The sequence below is a fragment of the Rhinichthys klamathensis genome, unplaced genomic scaffold (genome assembly GCF_029890125.1).
Source record: "Rhinichthys klamathensis goyatoka isolate OS25496 unplaced genomic scaffold, OSU_Roscu_1.1 h1tg000192l_1, whole genome shotgun sequence".
Classification (NCBI taxonomy): domain Eukaryota; kingdom Metazoa; phylum Chordata; class Actinopteri; order Cypriniformes; family Leuciscidae; genus Rhinichthys; species Rhinichthys klamathensis.
In genome coordinates this window covers 2372892-2387369 of record NW_026606718.1, presented here as the reverse complement: position 1 = coordinate 2387369, position 14478 = coordinate 2372892, and the positions used below count along the sequence as shown (strand labels likewise).

The window sequence follows — 14478 nt, the reverse complement described above, 5'->3', positions numbered from 1 at the left end:
AAGCTTTCCGATTTATTTATTTATAACAATAGACTAAAATAATATTTATTAACTGTAAAAGTATCACTGTCATCGCATTTCATCGAATTTAGACGAAATGACTCCTCTCGGCTTCCGTACAGTTAAACTGTCAACCCGTAAACCATGGCGTCCTCTGTAAGGGCAGCTACACGGTGTTGCTCTTTTTATCTGCTTACGTCTTCGAGACTAAATGTCAGCAGTGGATTTAGATGGTCCTGCCGACCTTGCTCCTCTCGACCGGTCAGGAGCAGCCTCTATGAGCATGTACGGGAAGGGTACAGTCACAAACCCGAGCTGGACATGCAGCGTGTGTGCGATGAGACAGATGCGGTGACAGCGGAGGTGGACAATCGGAAAGGAGATCTGCGGGCAGCTGATGTCGGAGTTATAGTAAGACACATCATGCATTAAAATACTGCTGCACTGACATTAGTTAAACTGAGATTTTCAGATAATGCACGCGAAAACGTTAATGAAACACCTGTGTGGTACAATGTATGTCTAGGTCTCAGTCTGGAAGAAACTACAGAAGGTGCAAAAAGAAATATCAGATTTGGAAAAGAGAAAGCATGTGATCAGTGGCAAAGTCCGTGCTCTTGTAGTAAGTGTTCATATACATTTACATAATTAGGGTTTCAATATGAAGTGTGGGTACTTGTACATTGGACAGTGATTGACGTTTCCTGCAGTGTGCTATGTTATTCATCTAAAATTGCATAACAGTTAAGTTAAAAGATCAATGGTGGGGGGAAATGACAACAAATATGTATTATTTACAGTGCTTAAAATATACACACTGCTTTATACTTATAATTGCTTTATACTTATTTTAAATGAACAGTTTACCCCAAAATGGTTGGTGAAGGTAAATTTGAAAGAAGAAGAATTATGGCTATTTTCTCTTTGAATATTTTCTATTTTCTCTTAGTCAATAGAATAGTTAATAGTCGGTAGAAATAATTCACGGTATTTCTTAACATAATGACATAACATCTTGATGTTAAAAAAAAAGTTAATAATGATATAATTTGTGATTTATTTCTGGATGAAAATTTGGTTCAGTCCATTTTTCCCACCCTTTTCCCTTCCAGGATGAACATGACAAATCCACTTTGTCTAGTGTAAGTTCCAGCTTTTTTTGATTTGCGTAACACTCTAAACTTTAGTTTGAATAATTAAATATGGGCTTTTTAATTAATAAAAGCATGAAAGCTTTTTAAAATTGAAAGCTGCTATATTTTAGTGATTTTTTCGGTTTGCTTTGCGATAAGTAGTATGCATTATGCATTGGAATATTTGTATGATATTCTTTCCCTGCTTTTGGGCTTGACAGCTTGAGGAGTACAACAGTGCGAGAGAAGAAGGCAGAGCACTCAGGGAGAAACTTAGTCAGTTGCATCTGCAAGAGAGTGAGCTGGAGAAAGAACATTACTGCCGCGCTCTACGACTGCCCAACAGAACACATCCAAGTGTGGTAAGGGACCACTCACCTTTCATAATAATAATAATTTAAAAAAGTTAAATGTAAAAGGAAATATTATGTATGTATTTTAAAAAGTAATCCTAAAAATAGTAAAAATGTTAAACCATTCATATTAATTGCTATTAAGTTATGAAACAATTTATTACTAAATGTTCAATGAACCAAATCCAAGTATCAGATTTGCACCTAATCAAATAACAGTATACAAAAACATACACATCATCATAATGGATTCTTTTAATGCTTCTGTAATAACTGAAAAATCAGGAAAGCTGGGTAGGCAATTTGGGAGAGGCTAGCTATAGCAAGCTAGCTTCGAAAGCGCAAGATCCCACCCTCCCTTCAGAGCGCTTTCCAAAGCCACGCTTCCTTCAAAACACATGAACGAGCACAGCCAGAGCGGCTCATTTCAGCGTTGATAGTGTTGCCATAGATAGGCATAAATCCGAGTCCGAGGATGTGTGAACAGCTCAGAGTATAACATCAAGGGTTGGCATCTCTTAATTGCTGTAATAACGACATGGCGTGAACGCAGCATAAGCTCGTTGTTTTGGTTCAGGAGGAACTGTAAAAGGTGGCTGTTGTTTGTTTGCGGCGCTCAGTGACTGTCTGTCTACAACTCTGCATTGCATCATGGAACACACTGATGACGCATGATGTCTGTGTGAGCTGGGTGCGCGGAGGTATGGAAATACATATGAGCCCCATTTACACCTGGTATTAAAATGCGATCTGTATCCAGATAAGTTATCCGGATAATAAGTGTTCTGATCTTACCTTTGCGTTTACACCTTGTATTTTTAATGCGTTCTCGTTATCCACATTGAGTTCGGATCTCTGTCCTCCAGAGTGACACCTGCGCGTGAGCACTGAGGTGGCGGGAAATCAGCTGTAGTTTGTCAACATGGCAGGTGTAGGATCGTTAGAGATGCTATTACTGTACCGCCTGTTTCTACTTTTTCTCTGTCGCGGTAGGGGTCATTTTCAACGTTTTTCTATTAGGAGCAAACAGAAAAGACGACAGGCCCTGTTTGCAGCTGTTGTTTTTGTGGCTGCTGTGAATGCTACGACAGTGAACCGGTCTCTGTGGATGTTTAGCTTAACGTTACTTCTGAGGGGTGTGGTTTTCGCGGGCAGAGGATGACGTTTGGCAGGTACGAATGCCATCACGTCGTACGGATTGCGTTTACACCTAGTAAAGATCCGAACACAATGCGAGCCAGACTACCTCCAGATGTGGTCAGGCAGATCCGTTCACAATCCGATCACAACGTATTCACCTTGCATTAGCATGCGTTTTTTATTATCCGGATAACTTATCTGGATACAGATCGCATTTTAATACCAGGTGTAAATGGGGTCATGTTGACAGGCAGGTAGGACATTCCAGTCATTGCATTTGGACTGAATGCAATAATTGGACGAACATTTTTTGGGTCCTGAGACTTCCACAGAAGTTATGTAAAATATTTTAATATTTAGACGACTTATATTATTGATTGCTATCAGGATGTGAAGAGAGTTTCACCCAGTATGACAAGAAGTGTTTATGAATAACATTGCCTACCCTAGCTTTGACAGGAATGTATTTTATTAAATTTTCTTGTCTTCTCTCCTAGCCCATCGGAGATGAGAGCCAGGCAAGAGTGGTTGAATTGGTTGGTCAGAGACGAGGTAAATTTATTTGAATAAAGCCATAAACCATAATATCCATTTCTTGAAATCGGTTTGGTCAAAAATACAATTTGGAGTATGATTTGAAGCAACAGCCATGGGTTTCCCTGACCTTGAGGTTTGACTTTGTGTTACATTTCTTGCAGCAATTTACATTAAATCTCTAGCAATTAGATCAGTGTTTGAAATGTGTATTTGATTTATTTTATGCATATACCTGTTAAGTCAACTAGCTTTATCAGGGGGGCGGTACTGAATATAAACAACATGCATTTTTATTATCATCTTTAAAAAGAAATCTCAACATCTTGCATATTCTGCCAGGGATAATATGAGGAGAACTTTATTGTATTATGTTGCTGATATTTTTAAATAACTTTTTGCTCCTTGGATTTGCTGCTTTACCAATGCTTGCCGTTTTGATCAATACATGGTGTGACTGACTTGAAATATTTCCTAACCTGGTCAAATGTTTTGTAAATGCTAGGAAATGTTGCATAAAAAAGTTATTGTAATTTTACTGTAGTGTCATGTGTCCACCATAGAATTTGATTTCAAACCAAAAGGCCACCTGGAAATTGGAGAGGGTCTTGACATCATAAGACAGAGGTTAGATGTTTTCTCTGTCATGTTTTAATTTTAGTCAATTATTTATTTTTAGTTGTTTTTCAACTAACTCTTTCCTCTTAGACGTCTTGCCCATGTGTCAGGGCACAGATCATACTACTTGAGAGGGGCAGGGGCCAGACTTCAGTTTGCCTTGCAAAATTTTACTATGGATCTTCTTCAGAAATTGGTTAGTATGTTTTTATCTATTTCTGTTATGTGGAATAATGTCTCCACTCATGAATGGTACATTATAAAACCAGTAACTTATTATTTAAAAAAAAAGTAAACAAAATCAATTTTGATTTTATATCGACTGATCCATGTCAACATTAATGTTTCGGTTTCTTTTTTGGAGGTTGAGTACACTTAAAACTCATTTTTAACATTTTACAGGGCTTTATTCCCATGGTTGTTCCTGACATGTTAAAATCAGTGGTTTTTGTGAGTATCGCTTTGTTCTAATCTTACGGTATAATGATATTTATGTAACAACATTTTTATTACATTGTGTTATCCAAAATTCTGCATTCCTTTACTGAGATATCTCTGATTGTTTTTGTTTTGTTTTAAACTATTCCTGAATTTTGAAGAGCTTTCACAATTATAAATGTATGAACATAGTCGTTTTAAAATGAAAACAATCTTTGTCCATACTGGCGTTTCCACTGCAATTCAGAAAAGATCTCCGTCCCATCTACACGACCGAAACCGTCACATTAGCCCTTAGCCAATTGTTGCCGATTGACAAAATGCTGAATTTAACTACACAATGGCTGCTAAAAAGGACAACAAAGTCAGCAAAGCTTGCAGTTCCGTCTCTTTGTTTTTGTTTACACGGTCTTCGAGGCTGGGCTGTTACAGAGCCGTTCAGAGATGAGTGAATGTGGGCAGCCAAGCTTCGTTTTCAAAAGTCTCCGTTTTGGCCCGTCTATACTGACACTAGTTTTTCAGACTAAAACGGGGTCTGCAGTGTTTCCAATAGTCTGTTTTCTAGGGTCGAAAACTCCGGAGTAGTGGACGCCAGGTGTAACCATTGCAAAAGTTTTGCGTTTTAAATCGAAAACACACTAGTGTAAACAGGGCCTTAATTATATATTCATGATCATATACTACTATGAATATGAATATCAATATAATATAAAATCATTTACACTGAATACTTTAGATGCAGCTGTGTATTTCTTAATGGATTCTTAATGGAAATATAATGTAGTGACAACTGTAGTAACCTATAAAGAATCCCCATGAATCTCCATGATATTTGTGCTGTTTTTGCATCTGTTGTTCAGGAAGGTTGTGGGATGCAGCCTCATGCTCATAAATCACAGGTGTACTCTCTGGACCCGTCACGCTTTTCTGACCTTAATCTTGCTGGAACAGGGGAAGTAGGAGTGGCAGGTGATAAAAGCATGAACTTCTATGATATGATAATTAATCTTATGATATACAATGAACAAAATTATAAACGCAACACTTTTGTTTTTGCCCCCATTTTTCATGATCTGAACTCAAAGATCTAAGACTTTTTCTATGTACACAAAAGGCCTATTTCTCTCAAATATTGTTCACAAATCTGTCTAAATCTGTGTTAGTGAGCACTTATCCTTTGCCGAGATAATCCATCCACCTCACAGGTGTGGCATATCAAGATGCTGATTAGACAGCATGATTATTGCTAGGGGTGTGACGAGACGCTTTTCTCACGAGACGAGACTAGACACGAGATTGGGTTCACGAGAACGAGACGAGACGAGATTTTTGCACAATTTTTCAGAAATCCTCAATGACAAAATTCATGGCTGGAAAAATAGTATGCAGGTGCATTTTTCAATGTTTTAACTAATAATCTTCTAATGCATGTCATTTCAGGTCTACTTTATGAGTATGAATTATCAAATGCATTGAAAGAAAACAATATTCAAGCACTGTAAAAGGTTTTTATTGACTGGCTTTTCTCCTGTATAATTTCACATTAGTCTCTTCAGACCTTACTGTACATTTAAGAGCTTTCAGAACTTCTGATTGAGGCTGTGTGTGACCTCCTAACTGAACTTCTTTTAACACACATTTAACAGAGAAATAAAAACCGTATAAATAACAAAAATAAATAACTGTTTTCTCTTAGTCTTATTAAGTGCAAACAATAAGTGCGAGTGCAACCATAATCAAAGTTAGCACACAGACTCTTTATAATTGTTGTGAAATTGCGGTTTTATTTTGCACCGGCAGTTATAGGGTTAATGCGGTGAGTTGGGAAAAGGCCGAGAGAAACGAGGCTGGTGTGTTTGTCTCTACAGTTGTTCTTGCGTTCCGATTATAAGTTCAGAAACGGAGCCTCCCTTGTCTGTTGTCCTTTGTACGTTACAGTGCTCTCTCAATATTCACAGTGCAAACTGAGACCATAGCCGCAAATAAACAGTCCAGAGATGGGTATTGGGAGACAGACTATTGTATGTATATGCAGCCTAATTTGTGCGCAATGCACATCAGGGAGCTTGTGTTTTACTTTCACTTACAAATTCGTGACCGCGCGTATAGGGAGCAGCGGTGCTGAGCGCGCATTCTAAATGATAAGACATTTACCAGACGTTTAGTCTGTTGCGCAACGAATCCTCCGCCATCGTCACGCGATCAGTGAACTGTGATTCGTGCCGCACTGATTGCAACGGCAACTCGCGCTGGATGAGCAGAGCAGACTTTTGCATTAGTTTATAATGGTTTTTATTTTTTTATAAAAACAACAAAACGATAGTTTAGGCGAATGTGAGTGTAGCGGTGGAATATTAATGGGGATATCGCGAGACAGCTTTTTCACTCGACGAGAAATCTCGTCATATTTAGTCTCGCGAGATCTCGTGGCACGAGATCTCGTCACACCCCTAATTATTGCACAGGTGTGCCTTAGGCTGGCCACAATAAAAGGCCACTCTAAAATGTGCAGTTTTATCACACAGCACAATGCCACAGATGTCGCAAGTTTTGAGGGAGCGTGCAATTGGCATGCTGACTGCAGGAATGTCCACCAGAGCTGTTGCCCGTGAATTGAATGTTCATTTCTCTACCATAAGCCGTCTCCAAAGACGTTATAGAGAATTTGGCAGTACATCCAACCGGCCTCACAATCGCAGACCACGTGTAACCACACCAGCCCAGGACCTCCACACCCAGCATCTTCACCTCCAAGATCGTCTGAGACCAGCCACCCGGACAGCTGCTGCAACAATCGGTTTGCATAACCAAAGAATTTCTGCACAAACTGTCAGAAACCGTCTCAGGGAAGCTCATCTGCATGCTCGTCGTCCTCATCGGGGCCTCGACCTGACTGCAGTTCGTCGTTGTAACCGACTTGAGTGGGAAAATGCTCACATTCGATGGCGTCTGGCACTTTGGAGAGGTGTTCTCTTCACGGATGAATCCCGGTTTTCACTGTACAGGGCAGATGGCAGACAGCGTGTATGGTGTCGTGTGGGTGAGCGGTTTGCTGATGTCAACGTTGTGGATCGAGTGGCCCATGGTGGCGGTGGGGTTATGGTATGGGCAGGCGTATGTTATGGACAACGAACACAGGTGCATTTTATTGATAGCATTTTGAATGCACAGAAATACCGTGACGAGATCCTGAGGCCCATTGTTGTGCCATTCATCCACGACCATCACCTCATGTTGCAGCATGATAATGCACGGCCCATGTTGCAAGGATCTATACACAATTCCTGGAAGCTGAAAACATCCCAGTTCTTGCATGGCCAGCATACTCACCGGACATGTCATCCATTGAGCATGTTTGAGATGCTCTGGATCGGCGTATACGACAGCATGTTCCAGGTCCTGCCAATATCCAGCAACTTCGCACAGCCATTGAAGAGGAGTGGACCAACACTCCACAGGCCACAATCAACAACCTGATCAACTCTATGCGAAGGAGATGTGTTGCACTGCGTGAGCCAAATGGTGGTCACACCAGTTACTGACTGGTTTTTGGACCCCCCCAATACAGTAAAACTGCACATTTTAGAGTGGCCTTTTATGGTGGCCAGCCTAAGGCACACCTGTGCAATAATCATGCTGTCTAATCAGCATCTTGATATGCCACACCTGTGAGGCGGATGGATTATCTCGGCAAAGGAGAAGTGCTCACTAACACAGATTTAAACAGATTTGTGAACAATATTTGAGAGAAATAGGCCTTTTGTGTACATCGAAAAAGTCTTAGATCTTTGAGTTCAGCTCATGAAAAATGGGGGCAAAAACAAAAGTGTTGCGTTTATAATTTTGTTCAGTGTATGATAATTCAAAGATAAGATTCAAAGATTAAAAATGTGAATTATAAGTTTTATTATAAATTAAAACAAAAGTACATTTTTGTTACATTTATACACTACTATTCAATATTTCGGAATAATTACGATTTTTTACATATTTTTGAATGGTCACCTAGACTGAATTTATTTTAACAAAAATACAGTAAAAACAGAAATTTTATGAAATATTATTACAAAATAAAAAAACAGTTTTCTATTTGAATATATTTTAAAAAGGTTTTTCTTTTTGTGATGGCAAAGCTGAATATTCAGAAACCACTACTGCAGTCTTCAGTGTGTCATGATACTTCATAAATCATTCTGTGCTGTTGATTGAACTTTCTATTCATCAAGGAATCGTGAAAAAATGCATCATGGTTTCCACAAAAATATTAACCAGAACAAACTGTATTAAATGCTGATAATAATAAGAACCATTATTAATAATTGAGCAACAATTAAAAACTCTTAATTATTCCTATCTTTTGACCGGTATTTCATTTTAAGTTATTACTATTAATACAATTATACTAAAATATAGACCAGTAGGCAGAAAATGTTAGGTTAGCAAAAAAATATATAAATATCCTCGAATACTTCACAATGAATTGATGATGACCTATATTTTACTAGGATATTTCATGGATCATGCTGTAAATTTGAAGGATTTACCTGTCAGGTATAAAAAGTCCCTGATTTACTTATTGATTGATTGTCTGGATGCTACATTAAGTTTTTCTTTGATTGATGCAAGCATAAAGTGTCATTTGTATTGCTTTTATGTTCTAGGAACATCTGTAGTAGCACATGTTATCGAGCAGAAACAGATACTGGAAGAGAGACCTGGGGGCTCTACAGAGTTCACCATTTTAACAAGGTAATCAGAAAACAAGTGGTAGTAGCATGGACATGAAAGAAACACAGAAAAGTTAAGATCCTTGATGTCAAGATTAATGTAATTGCAGTGCTATGAACATTTATCTGTTGTTACCTTTAGGGTGTTTACTTTATTTATTTTTATGCAGATTGAAATGTTCGGTGTGACTTCGAATGAGACGGGAGAGGAGAGTTCCCAATTGCTGGATGAATTTGTCATGTTACAGAAGGAGATTTTCTCTTCCCTAAAGCTTCATTACAGGTTTTGTTTAAAATCTAACCAATGTTTACACACAATAAGTTTAAGCATAGTTAGTTCATTCATGTTTTGATTTAGAAAATGTGATATTCATATAATTTTGAAAATGGTATGGCATTAAAACCTTAAAAGCATTTATTTTAAGTATTTATTGAGCTAACAGTGGTTCTTAAAGTTTGTTCACACTAAGAAGTAAATATTTGTTGTGAGTTTTCGCTTGCTGTCAGTGAATACTAGGAAGATATGTAGATATGAAACCAGTAGATGGATAATTGCTAATAAAATAGTAATAGCAATTCTTTCCCTCACAGAGTCTTGGATATGCCCACTCAAGAATTGGGGCCTCCTGCCTTCCGAAAGTATGATATTGAGGCATGGATGCCAGGACGTGGCAGCTTTGGAGAGGTTGGAGCTGTATTTAAAAAAAAAAGAAAAAAGTTAAGAGTCAGTGTAATTAATCGTTAGATTAATGCATTAAAAATAAGAGAACCATCAACAAGAATAATAAAATGGCATCTTTAGAATTTTTTGTACTTGTTTTTTTATGTATAAGAATTTGCTATTTGAATTTGTTTCTGCTTTTGCTAGTCAAAAAGAGGAATACATTACTACTTTTGCATCCTTTTGTTGAATATCAACTAACTTAGTCCTTTATCAGATCTCCAGTGCCTCAAACTGCACAGACTACCAGAGCCGACGTCTTAACATTCTCTATGAGGGAAATGATGGAAACCCTAAGTATGCGCATACAGTAAGAGGCTATTTATAATACCATCTTAAAAACAGTATGTTGAGCCATGGCTGCAATATGTCCATTCTATTTGTTGTGCTGTAAAAAAAAAAAAAAAAAAAAAAAGTAAAAATATGATTATAGGAGATAAGATAACTAAGAGACCAGAACCATTCCTTTAGGACAAAAAATTACGGAAGCCCTGAACCGCAACGTAAAATGGCATTACGATTTATCTTAGGATGCCTATAGAGATGACCATGAAGACTCCGCTGGAGGAGGTAAAGGCACCACAATCTAGCTTGGCCAAAATTTATGTGGCACGTAACTCGAAGCCTACGTGTCTTCGTGCTCGTCTATATGCAACGCCATCTGGGCCGAGAACACTCAACAGTAACCGTACTGTCTCCCTCTTCACCGTAAATCCTTTCTGGATACATTTTAAGTGCATAATTCTGTATCCAATCATTTGGCTGGATCCCATGATTTCCTCAGATATAAAGCTGGATAGCTCCATCCAGTCTGAAAAGTGTTTTCGCCTGTAAAGTATTCCGCCGCAGTATGTATTTTGTAACGTCCTATGGTAATACAAATGGTAATGCCATGTTGGTAGATTAGCACATGTAGAATGTCCTTTTGTTGAAAGCCCAGATAAAAGTAAAAAGCTACTATTTTGTTTAGATCTGTGTCCGAGGCAGTTCGACTTCACAAGCACATTTCTTTACACACACGCACACACACACACACATGCACGTACACAAGAAAACTTCTACGGAAGACTTCTCGTAATTTTGTCTTTATTCTCAAAATATTACAACTTTATTCTCGAAATGTTTCGACTTTAAAGGCACAATATGTAGGGTTTTTTTCACCACAAGAGGGTGCAGTTTCCAACAATAACAAAGGCGTAGGTTGATGACGCAGTGATGAGCTGAAAGATGGGAGGCTAGAATTGCGAAACATTATTGGATACTTCTTATAATTGACATTTCTCTGGGCCAATCGGAATTTTAGTACTTTTTCTCTTGGCCAATCGGAATCTTAGCACTTGCGTCAGAATCGATGAGACACCTGGCTACCACGAGAGTCTGATGGAAACTCATAACGTGAAGGAATCTTATGTGAAATTCGAGGTAAATCAAACTTTTTTTGGAGCAAAAACAACAGCTAGTTGTTTGCTTGATTCAATTAACGTTAGCTACCGCTTTGTTATGCTGCGCTCGTGACAGGGCGCTGAAAGAACGAGCATAGAGAGAGCCGGTCGCGCGCGCACTCTCACTGTATTCAAACTGCCTTGCTCTCCCTTCATCGCGCATATTAATCAAAATTTATTGAGAATTGATACGATAGTAAAAGATCAAAAGACCAAAGTTTCACGTGGAGCATTTTCAGAGATTATTTTTCCTGAATTACCGCTAGGTGTGAATTGTAGCCTACTAAAATTGCCCTATCCTCTCTGAAAAGCGTTCCGCACATTCAGCTGACATAAACCACATTTTGAATAAACAAAAAACCTATCCAGTGATTAAATGTTTTCTGTGTAGACACAAATCTTGTGCGATGTCCTTTAGTCCTTATCTGCTGGGATAATCACACAACGCGTGCCGTGTGTGTCAGCTAATGGCACGTCTGATTCGCTAACTAATGACTCATTTGAACCGATTCACTTTTATGAATGGTTAAAATAACTGATCTGTCCAACATCTGTCTCTTCAAAAGAGATCTGAATCGGTGTATAACAAATCGATAACACCAAACTAGTTAATATTAACTATTCATAAACTGCACTTCTTAATCTTTATAAATAAATAGCATTTATTAATCTTTGGTAATGTTAATTTCACTATTTACTAGTAGCCTTATTACAATTAAAAGTTCTATTTGTTAAGATTAGTTAGCCTAATGCACTGTGAAGTTATATGAACAAACAACGAACAGCTGTATTTTTATTAACAAAGAATAATAAATACAGTAACAAATGTATTGCTCATCATGGTTCATTTATATTTTACTGCCTTTTTTCTCCTTTGCCAATCCTATGATAATTATATACAGGATAGTGTTCATCCAGAACAACATGTAACTGTGTAACCACACCCTAGCAACCGTTTAAAGCTACCTAGCAACCATATTGCTTACATATAGAAGCCATATTGCAGCTCCACAACATCGTTAAGACATTGTTGTTGGCTCGTATGCAATCATGTACAACATTGTAGCAACTATCCTAGCAACTGAGCGGCGAGTTTTGCCACTGCAAAAGTACACTTACAACTGCAGGAAATATATCACACTGTGCAAGTGATTTTTGGATATTTTATTACAAAATTCTTACATATTGTACCTTTAATCTCGTAATGTTCGTTAGGGATTTTTTTTTTTTTTACATTGTGGTTCAGAGCTTCCATAAAAAATAGCTGCAGCAGTCAATAACACTTTATTTTTCATATTTTAGGTAAATGCTACAGCTTGTGCTATTCCACGTACCATCATTGCCATTTTGGAGACACACCAAACCAAGGTAGAAACTAAACTAACGATTATTTTTCAACAGATATTCATTGTATTATTAATTTTGTCTCTCTGTTTGTCTTCTGTTAGGAAGGGACGGTTCTGATTCCTGAAGTCTTGCAGCATTATCTTGGCTTGGATGTGATAGAAAAACCTAAATACACTCCTATTAAATATATGGGACCAAACCAACCCAAGCGACATACCTCAAAATAACTTCTTAATAGTATATCAGACTTCAGTGAAGTACTATTTTTACTGTATTCTCCACAGTGAAGGCAATGTATATAGGTGTTTGTCGTATTGTCTCAAACCTCTTATTTCCAAAAACAACATTTATGTGGCCTATCCAAATTTTCAATAAAATGCCATCATCGACATCTCAAAATTTGCTATGGCTTTATTCACTAGTTGTACATTCTGGGTTGTAGGGATGGTTAATCTGTCTGATTTCCCGATTCGATTCCGATTATTGAAGTCCCGATTCGATTACAGTCGATTTTCGATTATTAACGATTCTCGATTAGCGATTATTGATTTTCCATTTCACAACAGTAAACGAAAATACACTAGACCAACATATGATTATATTAGCAGCAACATTTTGGTATTAATTTGCACTTTTTATTTGTTTGATATTCAATGAAAATGTAATGATGGTTACTGAGGACATGCAAACATGCTTGTTGTCTACTACTTAGGCAACCCATTATCTTTAAATTAAATTATTTTTTAAAAGCAATTGTGTTGCATTATAATGCAAAGGCACCTGGTTCTATTAATTGACAGCGTTAAAATGCATTTTGTGATTTCCTTCAATTGAAAATCTTTGAAGCAAGTTTGGGGGATTTGAAGGGCACCCAATTCAGAGAATCACCCAGAAATTCAAAAGAACAGCATTTATCTGAAATAGAAAGCTTTTGTAACATTAAACAATACCGTTCAAAATTTTGGAGTCGGTAAGATTTTTTATTTAATTTTTTTGGGCGAAAGAAAAAAGAAATCAATACTTTTATTCATCAAGGATAAATTAAATTGATCAAAAGTTACAGTGAAGACATTTATAATGTTACAAATCAATTATCTGAATCTTTTGTGTGTGTGTGACTATAAATACTTTGCTTTAAAAGTACAAAGTAATGACCCATAAAGAATTAACGTACAATATATTTTATTAACATTGCAAAGAACCAACAGGAAAATAAATGTGTGCCTAAACTAGGAGCATACTTGTAGTAAATTAATATTATAACGACTGGTACAGCCGAGTGTTTTTCCTCCTCTGGCTGGAAACGTGTCATATGGTTTCTCATATTTGTCGTGTTTCGGTCGTTAGTTTTATTATACAAAGCTTACAACTAGTGTGGCTCTTGTCCAGCTCCTTTCCCCCTTCAACTTCAGAAGCCAAAATATCTCCACACGTCAGCTTTTAACCTAACGCGGAGGGTGTTTAGCGCTCAGCCATCGCGTCTCTGTTATGTGCACGCCACAGACGGTCCGGCCACTGCACTTCCGCGCTTCAGAGTTCCGTCTTTCGCGTTCCGTCAATATTACGTTATTGTAAATATATCAAAAAATTTTTTTTTTTTTTTTTTTGGGAAAATCGATTTTTTGACATTTGTGAATCGATTCAGAATCGTCCACGTCTGCATCGCGATGCATCTAAGAATCGATTTTTTCCCTGTGTACATTTTTTCCACCAGATAAAGTTTGCAGATAAAGGTTTTCTTGGTGATTTTTACATAATGAAAAAAATGCATTGGGATTGGCATTTGTACACATTTTTTACTCTATTAAAGTTTTAAAGTTAGACAACATGTGTCAGGACCCACTCACAGTTGTAATCATTCTTCAGATTTAATGTTGTCATATGGAATCGATGATGTTGATGACATTGAAGGAGCGTTTGCAGCAGAGTGATGACATCTGCATCTGCATCTGCAATTATTATCTAGTCTCTTCCATTTAGCCAAGGCTGCAAAATCAAAACAACTTGTTACAAATAATCTACCTG

General features: G+C 37.5%; 1 protein-coding gene across 1 annotated transcript; it reads left to right on the top strand.

Moving 5' to 3' along the window:
- The first annotated feature begins 107 nt into the window (after positions 1–107).
- On the top strand, positions 108–12844 carry sars2 (seryl-tRNA synthetase 2, mitochondrial). The gene is made up of 16 exons (XM_056262443.1): positions 108–411; positions 527–622; positions 1113–1142; positions 1355–1495; positions 3124–3178; positions 3724–3787; positions 3869–3974; positions 4181–4228; positions 5077–5185; positions 8722–8767; positions 8878–8965; positions 9114–9226; positions 9535–9628; positions 9882–9974; positions 12409–12474; positions 12555–12844. The coding sequence occupies exons 1-16, from the start codon at positions 145–147 to the stop codon at positions 12678–12680; spliced, it is 1542 nt and encodes a 513-aa protein (XP_056118418.1). The 5' UTR covers positions 108–144; the 3' UTR covers positions 12681–12844.
- Positions 12845–14478: the final 1634 nt, after the last annotated feature.